This window comes from Rana temporaria, chromosome 8 (genome assembly GCF_905171775.1).
Source record: "Rana temporaria chromosome 8, aRanTem1.1, whole genome shotgun sequence".
In the NCBI taxonomy this organism is placed as follows: Eukaryota; Metazoa; Chordata; class Amphibia; order Anura; family Ranidae; genus Rana; species Rana temporaria.
The window spans coordinates 114195247-114217560 of NC_053496.1; the positions used below are offsets into that span (position 1 = coordinate 114195247).

At 41.4% G+C, this 22314-nt stretch overlaps 2 protein-coding genes across 4 annotated transcripts in view; one reads left to right on the plus strand and one right to left on the minus strand.

Annotated features, from left to right (window-relative positions):
- GRID1 (glutamate ionotropic receptor delta type subunit 1) overlaps window positions 1-22314 on the minus strand; it is a 1428863-nt gene that overhangs the window by 317134 nt on the left and 1089415 nt on the right. For all 3 annotated transcript variants that reach the window (XM_040320512.1, XM_040320513.1, XM_040320514.1), the window contains exon 8: window positions 3817-3936. In XM_040320512.1, the coding sequence (XP_040176446.1) occupies window positions 3817-3936 (120 nt within the window). The remainder of the gene's footprint in view (window positions 1-3816; window positions 3937-22314) is intronic.
- LOC120909786 (cystatin-A-like) lies at window positions 6872-14860 on the plus strand. Its single transcript, XM_040321519.1, has 2 exons — window positions 6872-6882; window positions 14534-14860. Exons 1-2 carry the CDS (start codon window positions 6872-6874, stop codon window positions 14787-14789), a joined length of 267 nt encoding a protein of 88 aa, XP_040177453.1. The 3' UTR covers window positions 14790-14860.

Genomic DNA, 22314 nt, shown 5'->3' on the forward strand with positions numbered 1-22314 from the left:
AGCATGTTCCCTATATTTTTTCTATATGTCATTGTATATAATTGTCTATATCCTCCTTAGCACCCAACTCCTGAGTTAGAAAATTATGTGAAACATGCCAAGGTCATGAGGATATATCCATTGAACCGCCAGTAACCATATATTGTTTATCTGTTTCTGTATTATTATTAATGTATCATCATAATTTATTGTCTTGGCTCTGGATTTAGCCTTTTTATGGGTGGGATTTGTGTCACTATTTTAATGTGATATACTGTACCAATTATAAGCACATTTTATGCTGTGTGTCCTAATAAAATAATTGTAACCTTAATATACCTGCATCGAATTAATTAAGAAGTCACACCTTTAAAGTCCCATCACCTACTGTTTTGATTTTTTTTTGTCAAATATGATCATTAGGAGTATCCATCCGATTTCCCCCTTACATCCCTGTATGCCCAACAACCCCCCCCTTGATTTCAACAGCTTTGGAAAGAGGGCAAAAGTTGGGAAGAGGAGCTGGTGTACAGAGGAAGGTCATTCCCCCTGTAGCTGGGGCTAGGATTCCAGCAGCCATAGCAACCAACCACAGTGGACGGGGGTCTACATTGGGGACTGCAGGGGTCATAACTGACTGGCAGTGGACGTTATGATACACTAACCACAGCTAGGGATGATGTAGGCTAGATAAATTCTTGAAGTAGGCCAAATATAGTTTGGACAACTCTTGTCTAGAATATATAATGTTTCTATCCATATTTATGGCTCCAAAAACTCTATACCCCTTTGCCAAAGTTGTTATGATGAAGGGCATCAATCGAATATTAAATAAAGAGTATATAGACTAGTATTTTTTAGCTAATTGATTTTTAAGAGGTCAATCTGCAGCCATAGATAAGTCTAAATATGTTCTTCATTGACTATCACAACTGCAGATGTGTTACTAGTGACAATATCATATAATCACTATTTATTTGCCCATATAATCCTAAACCTGACAATTTAGCCTATTGAGATTTACATATGTCTTTAATTTTATCCCATCTACAGAGAATCATAAAATTCAGAAATCATGATTACCCATATTCCTGAATTAGATGAGTCCCCAGAGTTCAGACAGGATATCTATGCAAATATTCAAATTCAAAGACATTTCTGAATTGCGGATTGTGCTCATTCATTATCACCAATTACTATAACACTTCAAACTTCAATTTGTTTTCTGGTCCATATATTTTTTGTATAAATATCTCAATGTCTGTACATAATTCATAACATCTTTTTAATGTTTCTCCTGTAAAACAAGGTGGAAGATAGGAAAAGGAGAAACTGAAAATATATTGAACCTTTACATATTAATAAAGGTAGCTATTGCTTTTATAATTCTGCCAAGGTAAGCATTTATTTTAACTGTATAAGTATATCTATCACCTGAAAGAAAAATATCCAGTATGCGCTGAACAAATTTGGGTAAATATAAAACATTTTATGGTACATACTAAAACGGACATAGTTTACATGTGTATATTTTTATGGCTGTATGTTAAAAAATAATAATTTATACTTAATATAGGTAGCTGATTTATTTTTTTTGTTTGTGCTATTATCCCATAAATAGTCACTGCTCTCAAAATTCTTATATTAAAGGTCAATGAATGCCAGGCATTCATGGAGGCTACCTTAGAAACCCTTACTATACCTTGCTACCTTTACTATAAGCTAACAATAACTGGATCAGATCCACGAGGAACGAGCCGTAAAGACACTTTGATAAACTGAAATAAAATATATATGTTTAAAAGTTGCAAACAAGATTTTAATTAAATTAAAAAGCCTTTCATAAATAATGTGCAGCTGCATTTTCCATGAGATTTTCTTTAAAGGAAACCGATTACAAAAATTGTTCAATGTAAACAAAAAATATTATCAACAAAATGTATTATCAGAGGTTAAACTCAACAAATACAATATATTGAAATGATCCATAGCTTTAATAAATATAGGTAGCTGAAACTATAGGTTTAGCTTTTATTGATAAAAGTCTTCCATGACTCAACCCACATTTTGCACTGAAGCTCTTTATAGATCACCAATCATGCTAAGGGAACAAAAGGGATGCCCATTAGGTGGTGGCAGGTGGGACAAGATCAAACTTTTACAGCAAAAATGTCTGTATACAGATCTCTGCATACAATTTAGGAGTCTAAATCTCTGGATCTACTATTTGTTTTGACATGTGCTTTTAACAAAGGGTAATTCTAGTTATGCATTGTATTATCATATATTTTGTTTATTAAGCCTACAATAGTGAGATGCTAACATTAAAGGCAAACTGTATTCAAAATGTAATAGTAATTCTTGAAATGTGTACAGGGAATTTTACCCATTTTTTAATCAGGCATAGACCAGTTCATCTCAATTCTCTTTGTTGACCTGTGAAACTCCCCCTAACACACCCATAATATGCTCTTTCCGGTTTCTCCCATATAGAATAACAATGTTAACCACTTGCCGACCGCCGCACAATTATTTACATCGACAGAATGGCATGGCTGGGCAAATGGGCGTACAGGTATGTCCCCTTTAATTTGCCGCCGTGTGGTCGTGCACGCGTGCCGCCTCGCGAGCTCCGTGACCGTGCCCTTGGGACCCACGGACTGTCCCGCGGATGTTCAGCGATCGGATCACAGAGATGAAGAACGGGGAGATGTCAGTGTAAACACAACATCTCCCTGTTCTTCCTAGTGACATGTTACTGATCGTCTGTTCCCTGTCATCGGAAACAGCAATTAATGATGTGACACTGGTAGCTACTCCCCCTAACAGTTAAAAATACTCCATAGGACACACTTAACCCCTTCAGTGCCCCCTACAAGTTAACCCCTTCACTGCCAGTGTAATTTTTAGAGTAATCCGTGCATTTTTATAGCACTGATCGCTGTAAAAATGACAATGGTCCCATAAGTGTCATAAGTGTCCGATGTGTCCGCCATTAAATCGCTGTCATGATAAAAATCTCTGATTGTAAAAACAAATTATTAATAAAAATGCCATAAAACTATCCCCTATTTTGTAGACGCTATAACAGTAAACGCTTATTGCAATTTGTTTTACCAAAAATACATAGAAGGATACGTATCATATTTTTTTATATATTTTTTTGGGGTATATTTATTATAGCAACAAGTGAAAAATATTAAATTTTTTATCAAAATTGTCGCTCTACTTTTGTTTATAGCACAAAAAATAAAATAAAATACCACCAAAAGAAAGCTATATTTGTGAAAAAAAAGGACGTCAATTTTGTTTGCGAGCCACGTCACACGACTGCGCAAATGTCAGTTAAAGTGACACAGTGCCAAATCGCAAAAAGTGGCCTGGTCTTTGGCCAGCCAAATGGTCCGGGGGTTAAGTGGTTAAAAAAAATCATTTTTAAGAAATCTAATTGGCACAATCTTTAGGAAGTACCCTCTCCTCAAAATGGTGGGAAACATCAGATCATTGACAACAAGGTGATTATAAGAAGTGGGAGATCCAAAATCCCTAAGCTAAATCTGGAAGAAACAGAAGCCTTGGGAAATTAAATTGTGCTCAGTATGTATTTCATGGCTTCGTTTTCACCTTTGTCTGCAGTGTACAGTATATTTAAATTAACCCTCGACACAGGTTAACATATAAAAAAAAAAATCACTCATTTGTAAATTAAAAATGAGCAGTTGGCCCTTTGTTCTGCTATTTCTCATAACTATGATTAATGATTCAAGTTTCCAGAAACCCTACTTGATTTACGTTAAAACCCACTTTCACGTAAAGTAAACAAATAATAGTATTTACCCGCCGCACATCTTTGCCAAACGTCTCACTGTAGCTTGTTCCAAGAATTTCAAATTGTACATGTGGATTGGAGCCATCCTCCCTAAACTCCATAATCCCAGTTAATCCTGTTATGCGACCCTGAAGAAACAAGATTTACAAAGAACAAAATTAGAGACAGCATCTTGAGTATTAAAATGTAATTGCCTGCAAAAAAGGTTGATGATCTGTGGCTTGGCATCTTTATTTACTTTAAAATGTAATTCAATTACAGGACATATTTAATATCTGAAAGAACAAGAATAGTGCAGCAAACATTGGCTTTGAAACAATATTTTTTTTCTCTGCCTATGTATCTTAAAAGGGTTTACAAATGTAAAAGTATTAGAAGCGCCTATTAGGAAACTATTAATGGAACAAATATGCTACTAAAAAATGTCACTTACAGAGTAGCAACATTGGGGATACTGTATATTGTGAGATGAAATATTCTAATTACTGGTGATTATGTAAATGATTTTGTTAAACCATTCAGAAGGTAAGATAAACATAGTCAGCACACAAATTCCCAATATCATTAATAAAGTAGTGAAAATAAAATACAGCACACTTTTTGATAGGTAGTACAACATATTAAAGATGAATAGTAGACCTAGAGCAGTGGTTCTCAACCTGGGGGTCAAATGATGATTTGCCAGGGGTCACCATATTATGGGCGGTTCCTGAAGCCCACACTGCTCTCCCAGCCTTTTTGCAGCCACCCAGAAGGGCTGTCCCTGGAGCCTGTGGACACCCAGCTGGGCTGTTCCTGGAGCCCACAACCACCCACTCAGCCTCTTTTGCAGTCACCTATTTAGTTCACAGCATGGCTTGGGGACAGAGACTAGAGGTCAGCTTACTGGTGAGGAATGTGAAGTGGGGGGGCTGGAGGAGACCCTATCTTTTGATTTCGGCATTGGTGTCACTGCTACGAAACACCACAAAGTCAGAGACACAGTGAGTAACACTACCTGTGATTATAGTTGCCATTAAAAGTCCCCACTACAGTTCTCAGATCAGCAGGTGACCTTGATCAAGAGCACCTAAGTTGGCTGATTAGAACTCCCCCAACATTGTCACTAACCCCAACTCCCCGCCAGCACTGCCACTCGTCCCTTTTCCCCCACCCTCCACCAAGGAGTAAGAGAAGGAATAATGTAAGGGAGAGGAAAAGAGGGGGAGCAACAAAGAAAAAGGGAGAGAAAGAATAAGAGAAAGAACAAGAAATACGGTTTGAGAGAGGGATGGGGGAAAAAACAAGAAATTAGGATAGCGATAAAAGGGAAAGTAAGGAGAACAAAGAGAAAGAGTGTTACATCCTAAAATGTACCAGAAGGGGTTTTAATACTGTACGAGTGGAAGGGACTCAGGGAGCGCTAAATGTCCATGGGTTGGGGGTGCAAATTCCTTTTCTTGCCTTGGGTGCTGACAACCCACAATTTTATCAAGGGGTCACGGCACTAGAAGGTTGAGAACCACTGACCTAGAGGAATGAAGAGAAAATGAAGAAGGCTATAGTGTATGGTGGTTTCTTCAACGTTTCCTATCCAGGTATGGTACTGAGGTGCAGCTAGTAAAAAAATTCATATCACTTAAGGATCTTTTAAAATATTGAATTAAAGTACTGAAAAGTAAAGTAAAAAAGTGAAGTAGAAGTGGCACTATTTGTGTAATTTTTTTTTAAAGCTTTTGCCGTTTTAGTCCCACAAGGTAACAAACAAATCAATGGAAAGTAGCAAAGGACGGATGGACGGCCGCACACCAAAGAACTCTTTATTGAAGGAACATGAGCAAACACCGCAAATACACAGCAGAAATCAAAAACAGCCGACGTGTTTCACACTTAGTTATTGCTTATTCATTTGAAGTAACAAATCACTTTGCCATCAAAGCTTAATTAAACTTACCGTATTTTCCGGCGTATAAGACGACTTTTTGGATGCAAAAAAATGCATCCAAAGTCGGGGGTCGTCTTATACGCCGGTGACAGTCTCCGTCTGCTGCGGGCGTCCATGATTTGAAAGCCGCGCCTTCTTCTCAGACTGTCCTGTGATAGGCGGAACACAAATTTTCCCAGCAGCGCCTCTGTTCTGTGTTCCTCCTATCACGGATGCCTTCTCATCCTCGGACGAGAGGACATCCGTGATAGGCGGAACACAGAACAGAGGCGCTGCTGGGAAAATTTATGTTCCGCCTATCGCAGGACAGTCTGAGAAAAAGGCGCTGCTTTCAAATCATGGACGCTCGCAGCATACGGAGACTGTGCTGCAAAATGTGAGTGATGGCACAGTGGGGGGGGAAGTGATGGCACAGTGGGGGCACAGTGGGGGCAAGTGATGGCACTGTGAGGGCAAGTGATGGCACTGTGGGGGCAAGTGATGGCACTGTAGGGGCAAGTGATGGCACTGTGGGGGCATGTAATGTAATGGCACAGTGGGGTATGTAATGTAATGGCATAGTGGGGCATGTAATGTAATGGCACAGTGGGGCATGTAATGTAATGGCAAAGTGGGGCATGTAATGGCACAGTGAGATTTGAAAAAAGCCTGTTTCTGTCAGCGGTTGTTTCTGTCAGCAGTTGTTCCGGCTACCCCTCAGCTTCCAGAAGGACTAGAAGGAAGGGGGTAGTCTTATATGGCGAGTATATCCCAAAACCAAAATTTTTCCTGGAAAATTAGGGGGTCGTCTTATACGCCCAGTCGTCTTATACGCCGGCAAATACGGTAAAAGCTATCGTTACTCATAATAAAATGTGTGTGCTATATTAGGCTGAGAAGTTGATAATAAATATGTATTTTTTATGTTTTATTTTGAATAACTTGGCCCTTTTGTTTTATGATTTTCTTTTACATAAAGGATGGTTTGTTGAGCATATTACAACAAGTGTAATACAACAATGGCACAAAAATAACTTTCCTGAAGAAAATATGTACAGTATCTTAGAACAAAGCACAGAAATATCACATACCAATACCTGGAAATATTTCAGTCTAAAAAGCAGATATATACAGTATAAAGATCATTCAGCTTAAATAACATGATAACCAGGTAAGCCAAAAATACAACTTTGTTTGGGAAAAAATTGCAAATAAAAAAAAAAAAAACATGGCGTATACAAGATGCAACACAGGCCATATTGTGATATATAATGTTATGAAGAATTAACTTTCCTTTTCTAAGTGCAGCACTGTAATTTTCTGTAAAATATAATGTCATTTGGCATCATGGAGGTGTTCTTCACACAGTTGGTGTACATAACACCCCCTAAAAGTAGAATTTGGCTGACTGATTTTCCCAGAAGTCTACCTCAAGATACAAGTCATATTTAGGGCATCCTCTGCAATCAAAATTGTATTTTTGGTGAGATATTCCCAAAAGCAAGTAATTTCTAAAGGGATGCAGATCCTGCAACTTTACTCATTAGGACCCTTCAAGTACAGAAGCTGATTGATAATTAGAAAATCACTCCCATTCACATTCATTTTGCACATGGGCACAGACAAAACAAATTGCTATTTCTTTAGAATAACAAAAGATAGGAATCTGCAATAAGATTTGTTAGAATCCTTGTAATATACATAGATCACCCAGAGGGAAATGTTTTTTTCTAAAAAAAAAAAAGCATGCATACTTCAGACGTGTTGTATCTTTTGCTGCCAGGTGTCCCATCAGTTGTATATACTTTATCATGGAGACAGGCCTAGAGAATGGATGAGGTAAAGGTTTGCTGCTACCATGGATCCATGACCAATGCGAACTGATGTGGAAATTTGTCATATTAGCCATAATACACTGCCTGGTCTTTAAAATTTCAGCAGACTTTAAAAGGGCCAATAAGGAGACTTTTGGATAAACCAGAACCCTCACTATAAAAGATATGGCATATTGTCAATAGGTAAAGCAACGGATGCGCTGCTGATAAAGTGCAGGAAAATATTAGTTTGGAGCATGTAGGTACCAGAATGTCTCTTAACCACTTCAATACAGGACACTTTCATCCCCTTCCTGCCTAGGCCAATTTTCAGCGTTCAGTGCTGTTGCACTTTGAATGAAAATTGTGCGGTTATGTACCCAAACAACATTTTTATCATCTTTTTCCCATGAATAGAGCTTTTTTTTGGTGGTATTTGATTACCACTGTGTTTTTTATTCTTTACCAAACAAATAAAAAAAAAAACGCAGACATTTTGAGGAAGAACGTTTTTCTTTGTTTCGTTTATAAAATTTGGTAAATAAGTATGTTTTCTCCTTCACTGATGGGCACTGATGAGGTGGCAACAATGGGCATTGATGATGAGGCACTGATATGCAGCACTGATATGCAGGACTGATGGGCACTGATAGGTGGCAATGATGGGCGACAATGATGGGCACTGATGGGCGACAATGATGGGCACTGATGGTTAGCACTGATTAGCACTGATGAGGAGGTACTGACAGGCATTACTGATGGGCACTAATTGGTATCCCTGGTGGGCACTGGTTGGCCCTCTAGGTGGGCACCGCTGATGGTTCTGCACTGACAATCAATACACTGATAATCAGCACATACCTCCCCTATCAGGAGAGCCGCTTATCAGCTCTCTTCTTCTTGTGCCCTGTCAGCGCAAATACAGGAATAGCCGATAACTGGCACTTCCTGGTTACGATGTGAGCAACTTGAGGGCACACTTGAGCGACTTATTCTGCTGAACATCATATGACACCCACTCCGGATAATGAAACCACCTGTCAGAGAAACATATTGTAAAAAAAACATATTTGACTTTGAACACTAGATGGCAGCAAAGTTGACAGTGACAGCTGTCAAAGAAACCTTCAGCTGCAGACTGGCTGTCACATGACACGCACCACATGACTTTCTGGCTGCCTATAAAGCTGAGTAGATGTTCATTGGAAATTGCTGGTTTGTCTTCAGCTTCCTGTACCTGAGTTCCTGTTTCCTATTGATTGATTTCCTGCTGTGACCCGGATTGACCCTAACCTACTCTGATCTTCTCCTGGACCCGACCTAGGCTTGCTTTACGGACTTTGTTCCTGCCTCCTGTGTTTGACCCTCTGCCTGTGACCCGGATTTACCTTCAGTCTCCTGTGCTTTGACCTTCTGCTTGTGACCCAGTTTTGCCTCCTGTCTCCAGTGCCTTGACCCCCAGTCTGTGACCTGGATTGTCTGCTTACCTTTGTTTGAGCCTCAGCCTGCTCTGGACTTTCTACCTGACTTCTCCTGCTGGACCCTGATACCCATCGGTCCCTGCTCCAGTTTTACAGGACTTCCACGCAAGCTCTACCCTGCCTGCTGGTAGCTTGTGCCTCTTGGTGCCATCCACCCTCTGTACCACCTCCAGGGGGGCGGACTGCGCTTAGTCACAACAGCGAACCGCTCTCAGCATCTCGACCTTGGTAAGTACCCTATTCTGATACCATGGCACGACCATCATTCTGCTATAGGACAGGTGGGATGTGATTAAAGTATATGTAAACTTTTAAAGTAGTATTAGACCCAAAAGCAAACATTTATTATTACATGTCCATGGATATGATCACTTTTATGTCTTGCCATTCCTGTCCATGGTTACTTGAACAGGGCAGATCCAGTCTCATGGGGAAAGAATAAAACACTTAAAATGCAAGAAAAAAAAATGAATAGTGACACAGGTGGCATACAGACACAGGACATATACAGTGTTTGGGCCCTTTTTTTCACAAATAAAAAGGTTGTTTCTGGTACTATAAAGGTGGGGTTTTAAGCTTTTTCTTTGGAGAAGGATGGGCATCTCATGGCTGTAGGTTTGTACGTTTAATATTTACTACTGCCTACCCCAATTTTCATAGAAAAAGGCTACAAGGACCAAGGGTGATTGAAATGAGTCTCCCATCAAATTCCAAATGGTTCCCCCTTTCCAGGCTATCATTATTTTTTTATTATTTTTATACAGTTTGTATAGCAATCCTTGCCCATGTTTGCTTGACCATAACAAATATTGTGATGGTGGGCAGAAATATGTTAATTATTCACCTTGTGTACAGTAGGACAGTGGGAAGAGATAACGTCTACCTCTGCCTCTAATTTTGTTCCATAAAAACAAAAGTTCCATAGCTCACAAGAGAAATATGTGTTGAATACAAGACCTGACTGACACTATGAAATGGAATTGATCATGTTCCTCCTCGGGGCATGCAGAGTCATTTAAAATGTGCCCAATCTTAGAGGGCAAACCATCCTCTGACATATATGTTCTGGAGAAGGCATTTTCCACAGTGCTGTATATTTCAGAGATAACATTGGTAGCTGTAAAACATATTAAAAAAGAATGGGTAGACTTCACATAGGTCAAAAGGTTCACCCAATTCAGGTTTGTACTCCATCAATGGAGATTTGGATGATATCATGATCGATAAAATATTAGACATGTACACACTGAAATATTTTGTTTCGGAATTTCATTTTCATCCGAAAAATACATTTATTTAGTTACTCCCGAAATTTGTTTTTATTTATTTTGTTTCGTTATAAAATGCATTTGTCCAAAAATCTGAATTAAGGTCGAATCTGTCAGTTGAAGGCATATGATGTCTGTCGAATGTTCTAAGACATTGTCAGTGTCATGTCAAATCTCCTATATTTATTGAACTGTTGTAGCAACGAAAATTAAAATAAAGCATTTTTTTATGTTGGATCTTTTGGATTTTGAATTCTGCATGTTCGTTTTCGTTTGTTAAAACAGTAACGAAAATACACGAAATTCGACCGAAAATGCATTCGGACGAAAACAAATGCACTTGTCTATAAAACATGGGAAATACTTTGGGGTGGAGAGGTGATATTGAATCTGATGAAGTGGCCATCATATTGAGAGGACCATATCAGGTAAATTAGTATGATGCATCAGAGAAGGAGAGTGAGTAAGAGAGTCTGCATTGTCCTGCTTCTCTTCTTAGATCCCATTAGTGATACCCTTGCCCAGGGCTGCCATCAGGGGGGTACAGGCAATACACCTGTAAGGGGCCCGGAGGTCCCCAGGGGCCCGGATGGCAACCTTCTTTAAAAAAAAAAAATATTAAATGGCCCAGATGTCCCGGACGGCAACCCCCCTGTTTTTTGCAATTTCTTTTTATAAAAAAAAAATATATATATTAAAGGGCCCAGAGGTTCCCAGGGCCCCAGATGGCAACCCCCCTTTTTTAAAAAAAAAATCTATATATATTTTTTATTTCTTTTTTTTCTTTTTATTAAAGGGTCCAGAGGTCCCCAGGGCCCAGGATGGCTACCCCCCTTGTTTTATATATATTTTTCTTTATTAATTATTTTTTTGTAAAGGCCCCCCACGCTTGTCAATTCGCGGCAGTCCCCCCCCGCTTCTCAATTTCAGGCGACGGCAGCACCCCCCACCCCCCCGGTTCCCTGCTCCAGGGGGCCCATGCCTGAAGCTGTGTAAGGGGGCCCCATAATTCCTGATGGTGGCCCTGCCCTTGCCTATACTGGTTTTTAATTTTCCTATAAATGACAATCCTGTGTGGTGTAAAACACACTCAGCTTTCGATTTCTTGCCCAACATCACTAGAAGCTTAAAACAACATGATTTACATTTCTGTTCAACAACATAGACTACAGTTGCAAACGAGTCCTTAAAAAGTCTAGTAATATACTTTGTAGTTCTGACTTGCTGGACAAACATTTGCTGTAATAGGGCAGGTTTTGGGTTGTAAAATCGCAAATTGACAACTTATTTGTTATTACTCATCTATAGCCAGCCAAAGAGCCACAGGTATGGTTATACTAATAAACCATTTCTTTCTGTTCAACCTTACAATTATGTGAACTGACCATCATAAATGCTGATTTGGAAGTTGTAAACACTTTGAGTTAAAATTAGCAAAACACAGCCCATGCAGTTTGTGCATTACCATATATTATTTGCTAGTGTTTGATATCAATTCAGTAAATGTTTTGAAAAGCAAATCATTTGTGTCTGCCACATGCATATTTTCAATAATTGCAGTATTTTGTAAGTAATAGTTAATTTTCAAAGATTATGGTACTACAAGCTATTTATTGATGAGAGAAGGAAATTAAGTCAGTACTGGAGTGTGACTTTTTTTTTATTTTTTTTTATGGATGTACACTGAAGCAGTAACTTCAAACAGTCTTTAGTTATTTTTATTTTGCAAAACAACAAACCACATTTGCAGTCCAAGGAATGGCTATCTTCCCACATACTGGGAGGAGCATTTATACAGAAGGCGTCTTCATTATTAAACATACTGTACATAATACAACATAAAAACTACAAGATGTATACACACTTGTGTATAAAATAAATGCCCCCCACAGAAATTCTAAATGTTTTAATTATGATCCAGTCATCCACTGCTTTTTTAACAGACACCTAAGGTTAACCTTTTCAGAGCTGGATTCAAAAATCAAAATCATTGAAAATTAAGAGCTTAGTCAGCCCGTTGAGGAAAAATATGGAAAGAGGGAAGCAATAAAGGAAGATGTTTTGCTGGTCAGCATAGAAAAGGGAAGAAAATGTAAAACAGGGAAAAAAAGTGGGAAAATTACAAACGGCAAAGGTTGTGAGCTAAAGACACTCTTAAAACTCCAATTCATGTCACACTGAACCATATAAACTGGTTACAAGACAAAATACAAGGTCTCAGGAAATGCATGCTTGCAATAGTTAAAATGTCTCAAAACAAAAACAATGATCTTATCTTATTTTCTTCCCTTTGGTCTGTTTAATGAGCTGACAACTTCCTGTGTTCTCTGCCTGTACTGCACTCTTATCAGTTAGCATTGTTTCCAGCATTCTCTGCGACAGAAAACAGGAGAGAGGGTCCTTAAGTCCTATAGTCCTCCTGTCTTAAAGCGGATGTAAGCCCTCTCCTATACCCAGTGAAGTGAACAGCCTCAGATGATACACAGAGATGAAACAAATCTCCCTACATAGGTTTTACATGCATATCTGCTGTTTTCAGCTTACTATATTCTTTAGAATTCTTACATTGTGTTATTACTTCCTCATTCAGCGGGAGTGTAGTCTTGGCATACACTGTATGACAGCCGATTGGAGGAGAGGCACACACCCCCACTTCACATTGGCAGAAGAATGAAGATACTTTTAGAGCTGTGCTGTGCTGTGACAAGCTCTCTGTTAATCTATTTATAGCACCTACCCAGGAAACACATTTCAGGCTGGTTTTATCTCCCATCTTGGAGAACTTGTCCGAAGTTATCATGCTGATAACAGAGGAATGAAACAGAAAGAAACAGATATATGTCCCTAGGTCAAATTTCATGAATCAGGTTTACATCCACTTTAAACTGGCCATACATGGATCAAAATTTAACTGGCTCAGCAGGGACCAGACAAATTTCAATTCATGTATGGGCAACATGATTGTAAAGAAGTAGATCTACCAATTTACTATTGTACAACAGTCCTGTGGGATTGTCCGAACTCGATCACCGGTGCAAGCTGCAGCCATAGTGTGTAGAAACCATATTCCGATGGCAGGGATGTCTCCTGGCTGTCAGAATACAATAGCGTAGTGGGGAGAATTCCCCTCCATAGCTACAGTAAGTATTTGCACCTTAGGACAGAAAGTGTGTTACTAACAAGACCGCCAGCTAAAAAAAGAAAAGAAAATAAGACTGAAAAAGATAAACTAATATAGCTATCATAATCAAAGACTGGTATTCCTCGCTATATTAGATTTTTTTGCTCTTGGGTTTAAATTCACTTTAAATATAACTAATTAAAATAGCAAAAAAAAAAAAACAGATACAAACACACACACACACACACACACACCTACAATATGCAAAATTTAGTTTGGGTAATGAAGTTTTGGTCAGAAAATTGTAACAAAGTGTAGCTTACCTAATTAAAAAGTGGAAGCTCTGTTTATCTGTCTACCCCTCCGTGGGTACCACGGCAAGATCACTCGGAAGTTCGGCCCCCTCCCCCTTCCCCCACAGCTCATCCATTCAGAAAGCACAGCCAGTTTCTCTTACAGGCAATGGCGGCGGCAGCACCCGAGAGCCCATGGAAACATTGGCTGGGGTGCAGACATCGCTGGATTCCAGGACAGGAGAGTGTCCTAATATTAAAAGTCAGCAGCTACAGTATGTGTAGCTGCTGACATTTAATATTCTGATGGGGGGGCGGGACTTCAGATTTTTAATAATATCACCTGTTAAACAATAACAAAAACTAGGCACAAGAGAAACAGTAGACAATTGTAGGATGGGGCAAGAAAGGTCAAATAATTTATACAAATCAAAGTAAAATGCTCAGTGTCTCAACTCTTCCTGTCTATATACCAGAAACCATACAGGTTGTAGGAAATAATATGCTGTCTGTATGGATTTATAATGCTGCTGCCATCTGTTTTTCAGGGGGTCAGGATCATATTCCAATATATTACGCATGAACACATAGCTAGCGGAAGGCACTTGGGCCCCAGCGGTGTTTTTACTCATGATTTATCATTACGTACAACACTGCTGGAGCCCTGTTGACTCTCTCCGCTATTGTGAACAATTGACATATTAACTCTTCTAAGGAAATGATCTGCTGTGATACAGCACCAAATGGCTGACAGAATGGATGGTAATTATAAAAGAAATTACATGTAATTCTTTATCGGGAACACAGCAATGTAAGCTTGTATTAGTGAATATTTAAAAATCTAGGAGAGGATACAATTTCAAAGCGGAGGTGGAGCAGAAATCCGGGAAGAATTTCGGGACTTTCGAAGCCATTGAATTCAAGACTCAGCTTGTTGCCGGAACAAATTACTTCATTAAGACTCACATAGGAGATAATCAGTATGTACATCTGCAGATCTACAAGAAGCTCCCATGTTACCAGGAGGAGATGAGCCTCACCGCCTTCCAGGTGGGCAAGACCAGAGAGGACCACATCGTCCACTTTGAACCCAGCGACTGACCAATCCGGACGCAGCTCTCTGACGCCACTTTTACTTATTATTTAACGACATAATAAATGCTATAAAATCAGAAAAAAAAAAAAAATATTTAAAAATCTAGTATCAGAGAAATAATGTTTCTATATGTAGTTTGTGCTATATGCTTACCATATTCTATGAAATGTGACAATAATTTTAAATGAGCATGTCAGCTATTTTAAACTATTATTAATAAAAGTTGTGCTTAAGAATTGTCCATAGGTGATCATTTAAAGAATCTTATTGTTTATCAGTTCTGAGTCAACAGTAAAAAGAATCTAATGTTTGACTTAATTGCCGTTTTCTTACACAGAATTACCCGACACCCATCTGTACTTGTATATACAGTATGTGGGGTGGGAGGGGCTATTAACTTTTTTTGTGTTTTTTAATTCATTTTATTAAAGGCTAAGTTCACCTTTGTAAAAATAAATTAATGCAAATATTTTTGCAAGAAACCTGCAGTATATTGCACCTACAATCAGTGGATAACGTGTGCAATGTCAGGCTCCTGCAGACAAGCCTTACAACTTTATCCCCATACCTCCACATGGGCTGTCAGTTTGAAAGCTGCAGGGCTTGTGAGTGAACTAGGAGGGCGAAGAGTGGACCATAGTGCTCCACTACAACTACACAGCTTCTCACTGCATTAACCATTGGGAACTAACTCAAAGTCCTAGCGAGGTGGTATAGAACTCCTTACCAACTAGCCAAAATGTTTACTTCCCATTCCACATTATGTTGGAGAGAATGTGGCATCCCTGGCACAATCCTCCACATATTCTGGCAATGTAAGAACCTGTCTAGCTTCTGGAGAAAAATCTGTATTTTAGCAGATATCAGCGGAATTCTGCAAACCCCATAGCCAGCGTTGGCAATCCTCCATCTAGGGATAGGCAAATACCCTCTGACAGCACAGTAGTTATCCGTATCCTAATTACTGCAAAACTGGTTATAGCCAGACACTGGAAAAGCACTTACTCTCTTAACCCTCAGAAGTCCTAGCACAGGTCAACCTCAACTACCATTATGAAAGACTTATTGCTGTAATCGCTGTTGCTTAGCGTTTGACCAAAACTGGAAATGTTGGAAAGAGTGGTACAAGCGGTAAATCACAAATTATGGTAAGTGCTTTCCCTCCCTTCCTTTCTCTCTCTCTTTTTTGCCCTCTCTCTCTCTCTGTCTCTCTCCCTCGTCCCTTTCCCTCATTTTCCACTTATCCCCTCTTAAATATATACCATTTACAAATAATGCTCTCTCTGTGCCCTGCGTGGCAAATACATCTTCTGTTTTTAACTTGTTTATTCATAGTGCTGTACTATATGTTATGTACACACTTTGCACCGATGGTCTATACTGTTCAGTGTTCGTACTGCCCGGCCTCTCCCAGCACATTTTAATCCCAGTTGGGGTGCGGGGCGATACGGGGTAGAGACTTGCAACTTACGCAACCTACGCATGCTATCCGGTATAATTCATATTGTTTACGTTGTCTGTTTTTCATTAATGTGTTCGTAAACTGACAATGACTGTTCAATGTACTTTGCTACAAAATCTTTAATAACAAAACATTAAAAAATAAATAAATGCAGTGTTGAAAGTTTCTCTAAAATTCAATCCAATATGGTATTCCATGTACAGTTGTTGTACAGAACGTCCTAGAAAGATGTTTTTTACTGCTTGTGTGATTGCACTAAGATACAAGTCAAATTGTAAGCATCCTCTGCAGCAAATATTTTATTTTTGGAGAGATACTTCCAAAGGGTTAATCATGTGTAAAGGGATTGAGACACTACAAGTTGTCTCATTATAAGTCTGCATGAACTTCAGCAGGTTCATAATGAAAAAATTCACTCCTGCTCACATTCAGTGTGCGCATTGATACAAAAACTTTTCCTTCAGAACAACAAAAGGTAGGAATGTGCAACAAAGTTTGTTAAAATCACTGCAATGTACATTGTGCAGTGTCATCACCCGGGACCCTGGTCTTCGGGTCCCTAGAAGCTGGCTCCCCACTGCACATGCACTGTCTCAATAGTCCGGCAGTGTCCTGGGACTTGAGACATGTCCCAGGATGTTGCAGACAAAAGGGGGGTGAATTTCCACTTTGCTCACCTGCTCCCCCTCAGTGGAAATGGGTACCTGTCAGAAATAGGTACTCGCTCTTTGAAAAAAAATCTACAATGAGGAGGAGGACAAGGAAGTTCCACCTTAAAATTATTGCAAAGTCTCTTTACAATCCAGTCCCTAGCACTAGGCCCCTCCCTCCTGTTGCGTACCCCCACAGAAAGCAGCTTGCTATAGGGACACCAAAGCCAAGTCACAGCTCCCTGCGTCCATTCAGACATGGAGGTGGGGCCTACCCCTGCCCCATCTCCCTTCTGATTAACTATCTGACTTTGATTGACAGCAGTGGGAGCCATAGTCTCAGCCAATCAGGAAGGAGAATCTCGGATGTCCGAGGCATTTGTGTAGATTGCTGGACAGAAATGGGGCTCAGGTAAAAATTAGGGGGGCCAAGGGGGGCTGCTGCACACAGAAGGTTTTTTTATTTAAATGCATAGAAAAAAACCTTCTGCTTTTACAACCACTTTAAGGAGACATCAGGAATCTATTATAACCCTACGGTCATCCTTGAACTCTATGGAATCTGCCAATAAAGCCCAAAATGAAATGTCAGAAGAAGGTCGTTAGGATCATTATTCACAGGCAAGATCAGTGAACAGATACTGTAGTCAGTGATCTTCCACCTCTCACCACCATGACGCCCACCCACCATGATGGTCCCAGGCACCCAGAAAGGACAGGTAAGCCCTAGACACATGGCAGGAGGGTCAGGTAATGAGGTGGAGGGCATATTTCTGAGCATTTGTAATCGCTTCTATGAGAAAGTCAACAGCCTGGAGTAAACATGAAAAGGAATGTAAACAAATGTAGCTATGTCAGTGGCAGCAAAAAGGTTAAGGGACTCTGGGGTCGATTCATTAAGAGATAAATACTACATGAGTTTTTGCATTAAAATAACTCAGGCAGTGTTTAGCTCAGGGGCAGGGAAGTCATTTAAAAACATGCATTAAATACCACATGGGTGATTTAATGCATTTGTTTACATCCTATTTTACCTCAGACTAGACCTCCAGCTACAGCAGGAAGTGAAAGATTTGGCAGCAGTATTCCTACCACTGCTAAATATGACCATTCCAGCTCAGAAATGCTGGTTCTCAGAGGCATCCTAATAACCAGGGACTTATCCTTGTCCTGCTCATTCAACGTTTAGCCAGAAATTCCAGGCTAACAAGTGCATGTAAAAAAAAAGGGCTGGGACAGTGTTTGGAAGTGGCAGGGGGGGTGGGTATTTTGTGAGGGGGACCTGTTCCCCCACCCACAGACCATGGCCCAGTGGATGTGGGGATTTATTTGATGACCCTTTAACATTAAGGGGCCCCAGATATCAGTCATCCAATGTGAATAAATAAAGAATACATATCGCTACTCTGTGTACCCCTTACATAGGGGGGAAGCTGGTATATGGGGAACATTATGGTAATCCAGATTCTAATAAGCCCCCTGCTTGCAGACCCCCACAACCACCAGACCAGTGTTGTGGGGAAGAGGTCCTTGTCTTTATCAGCATGGGGACAGGATGCTTTGTCAGGGGGTTGGCCCATCCTGGTACCCCCCATATTGAGGGATGTGGCCTGGTATGATTTAAGAGCAGGGACAGACACTCGTCTTCTCCTTTTCCTGCTCTGCCAAGCTGCATATTCATATAATGGGCTGATAGGAAATTTGGGGGGACATCATACCTTGTTTTTATTTTCTTGGCATTGAGTTCCCCTTAAAATTTATGCCAGACCCGAAGAACCTGGTATGGATTTTGGGGGAATCCCCATGTCAGGAGTAAGCAGCTGGGATGACCAGTTATACAAGAAAACTGGGATCAAACAATGTACAATGAAACAAAAATACATGCACACACCAACCAATAGCGAACAAACAACAAGCAACCCACAACCAAAAATTCCTAATTGACCAAAAACCTAGCAAAACTAACTTTAAACCATATGTACAAATATATACAATATGAGAAGCAATGGTAACAGGAGCAATGCAAGAACAAAGGGGAAATTAGCACTGGGTACATAAACAAGGCAAACAGCAGTATAAGAACAGAATGCAAGGATACTGTAGCTTAAGAGCATGGATCTGGCAGCAAGCAAGGCAATCAAAACACTGGTGCAAGTTGCAATTGCAGAGTTGGGACTTAAATACCCTCCCAGCAGCTGGGGCCAGGTGAAACTAATTGCAGAAACTTGCTCGCTGGGAGACACCCGCAGGTGGTCGCTGGATCTACAGCTTTCAGCCCAGAGAACCACAGTGCTACCAGCAGATGAACCAAGTCTCGACACACCACTCCAATGGCTCCCGCTGCTCTCAGCAAAGCCTGCGAGAGAGGGGAAAAGAGGAGAGAGCCGCTGCAGATGGGTACAGTGCTGGAGCAAGATCAGGCTCAGGTACATATACTGGGAATCCCACATAGGGGGCATAACACATACTGAAACATTTTTTACCTTAATACAAGAAATGCATTAAGATTAAAAAAATGTACCGTAGGCTTTACAACCACTTTAATTTGTTCTCTAAGCCAGAAGTCCTGTGCTGGACAATACTAGTATTGAGAACAAATTTATCAACAGTAAGAGGTGTCATATTTATGGGGTGTAACACTGACTATTTAATGTTGGCGTTGAAGTGCACGGAAAGTCTTTATAACTATGTAATTTATTTTTATTGTCTAAGAGCCACAAAAAATTATATATATAATATGTGTGTTTTTTTTTTGTTTTTTTTACTGTTCATAGGACAGGCACAGTCAACAATTCATCACTTATTTTATGAATTTAATTTTCTTCCTTGAAATGTTTTTCTCCTTTATAGAGTTCATGTAAGCTCATTAGGGCTCCTGATCTATACCAGACCTGTCAATGGTAAAGCTAGTTTACAGAAAGTAAAAATGTAACACTATAGGAGTTCATACTGGAAAAATTAATTAAAATTACAACTGCTCTTGTAATAACGATACTAATCACACTGTTCAGATTATGTGCCTACTGAATTAGCAATAATATCTGTTACTGATGAGTTTTTAATTTCCCTTTAAACAATTGTTAACTTGGAGGTCATAGGCTAAGAATTAAAATTATGTTTTCCCATTAATGATACAATCTATTTTAATCCATACAAAAGTTAAGACATTTAGAAAATTTAGAATGCATCCTTATATTCTACCATAGGACTTGTCTGGTTGCATTTTGTTTTTGCCTGGCAAGGCAACTTTTTTTGCAAAATGTGTGTATCTACAAGGCACAGGGATGTAAATATAAATCCTAGTACAAAAGGGGGATACACTTTTTATATTACACACTGTAGTGTTTTTAGTGTAAGTTTTTAAAGATCTGAAAGCTCTGAATAAGCACGGTCATTTTATACCATTTGCATAACACAACATACTGAAATGGAAATAATGGAGTAATAATAAAAAATAAATGTAGAATGTACAGCAGGGCTCAAAATTTTCAAGTCCTGAGCTACTAGCCAGGCCTCAAGGGTTACTCGCCACCAGTTGCCCCATCTAACCCCTACGATTCCCTGCCCCTAAACCCGCCCCACCATCTCCTCAGGGGGGGAGGGGGAGAGAGGGGAAGGGGGAGAGGGGGAGGGGAGGTAGATGGGGAGGGGAGGTAGAGGGGGAGAGAGGCGAAGGGGGAGAGGGGAGAGGGGAGAGGGGGAGAGGGGGAGGGGGGGGGGGAGGGGGAGGGGGAGAGAGGGGAAGGGGGAGGGGGAGAGGGGAAGGGGGGGAGGGGGAGAGGGAGAGGGGGAGAGGAAAGGGGGAGAGAGGGGAAGGTCGAGAGGGGGAGGGGGAGGGGGAGAGGAAAGGGAGAGGGGGAGAGGGGGAGGGGGAAGGGGGAGAGGGAGAGGGGGAGGGGGAGAGAGGGAAGGGGAGAGGGGGAGGGGGAGAGAGGGAGGGGGAGAGAGGGGAAGGTGGAGAGGGGGAGGGGGAGAGGGGGAGGGGGATAGAGGGGGAGGGGGAGAGGGGGAGGGGGATAGAGGGGGAGGGGGAGAGAAGGAGGGGGGAAGGGGAGAGAGGGGGAGGGGAGAGATGGGGAGGGGGAGAGAGGGGGAGAGGGGGAGGGGGGGGGAGAGGGAGGGGGAGAGGGGAGAGGATAGAGAGAGGGAGGGGGAAAGGATAGAGAGAGGGAGGGGAAAGGATAGAGAGAGGGAGGGGAAGAGGATAGAGAGAGGGCGGGGAAGAGGATAGAGAGAAGGAGGGGGGAGAGGAAAGAGGGAGGGTGAGAGGAAAGAGGGAGGGAGGGTGAGAGGAAAGAGGGAGGGAGGGAGAGAGGGAGGGGAGAGGATAGAGAGAGGGAGCGGGGATAGGATAGATAGAAGGAGGGGGAGAGGAAAGAGGGAGGGGGAGAGGAAAGAGGGAGGGGGAGAGGATAGAGAGATGGAGGGGAGAGTAAAATGTCAGAGGGAGGGGGCAAAGAGGACAGAGGGGGGGGAGAGGACAGAGGGGGGAGAGAGGACAGAGGGGGGAGAGAGGACAGAGGGGGAAGGGAGGAGAGGGGACATGGGACATGGGGATGATGGAGAGAGAGGAAGGGGGAGGGAAGAAAGGAGAGAAAGCAAGGGGTAATGGAAATAATGGGGGGGGGATATAAGGGTTAGAGGGCAGAGGGAGGGGGAATAGAGGGGAGGGTAGGAGGTAGAAGCAGAAAAGGGGGAGGGGCTAATGTGATAATTACAATATGTGGGCAGTGCCGTCCACGACCTGACGGGATGGGGGTGCCGGCAGGGGTGGATTGTTTGCCACACACACCCAAACAAAATACTAGCCACCACTGATTGCAGATATATATACCGTAGGGGTGTTCTGAGATACTCCTCCTGCCATCCAGACACATGTGATCTCACCTACACTGCAAGTGAGACTGATACACAATGCTTTCACCTCCAGCCTAAAACTAAGTGCTTCTCCCCCATACACATTGCTGGGAATTGTAGTCCTCCTCTATCACACACATCCTCTTCTCACCGTGCATGCACTTCTTCCATGGCTCCCGAGTCCTGCTACCTCCGTCCGGCGCCCGCTGGTCCTGTTCGGTTTTTATCAGCAGCACTTGATGTGATGTGTCGGGCAGTCTGGGCAGAGAAGAAGACTCTGCCTGACACAAGACTTTGACAGAGACATGGCTTTGGGGAACTACAGGAACCATACCCTGTATCTGAGACTGTGTCCGTCCAGAGGGAAGGGGGGGCGAGGGTGGCGGACGTGGGTGGCAGGGCTTCCAGCTGCTGGAAAGATACAGGGCATGGTTCCAGTTATTCTTCCCCACTGCAGCGATCCCCCACACCTGTTCAGTGCAGGCAGCACAGTTAGAAGTGTCCCGATTCCCGCAGTTGGCTGGGAAATCGGACCCAGGGACAGCGCGGGTCCACCAGCTG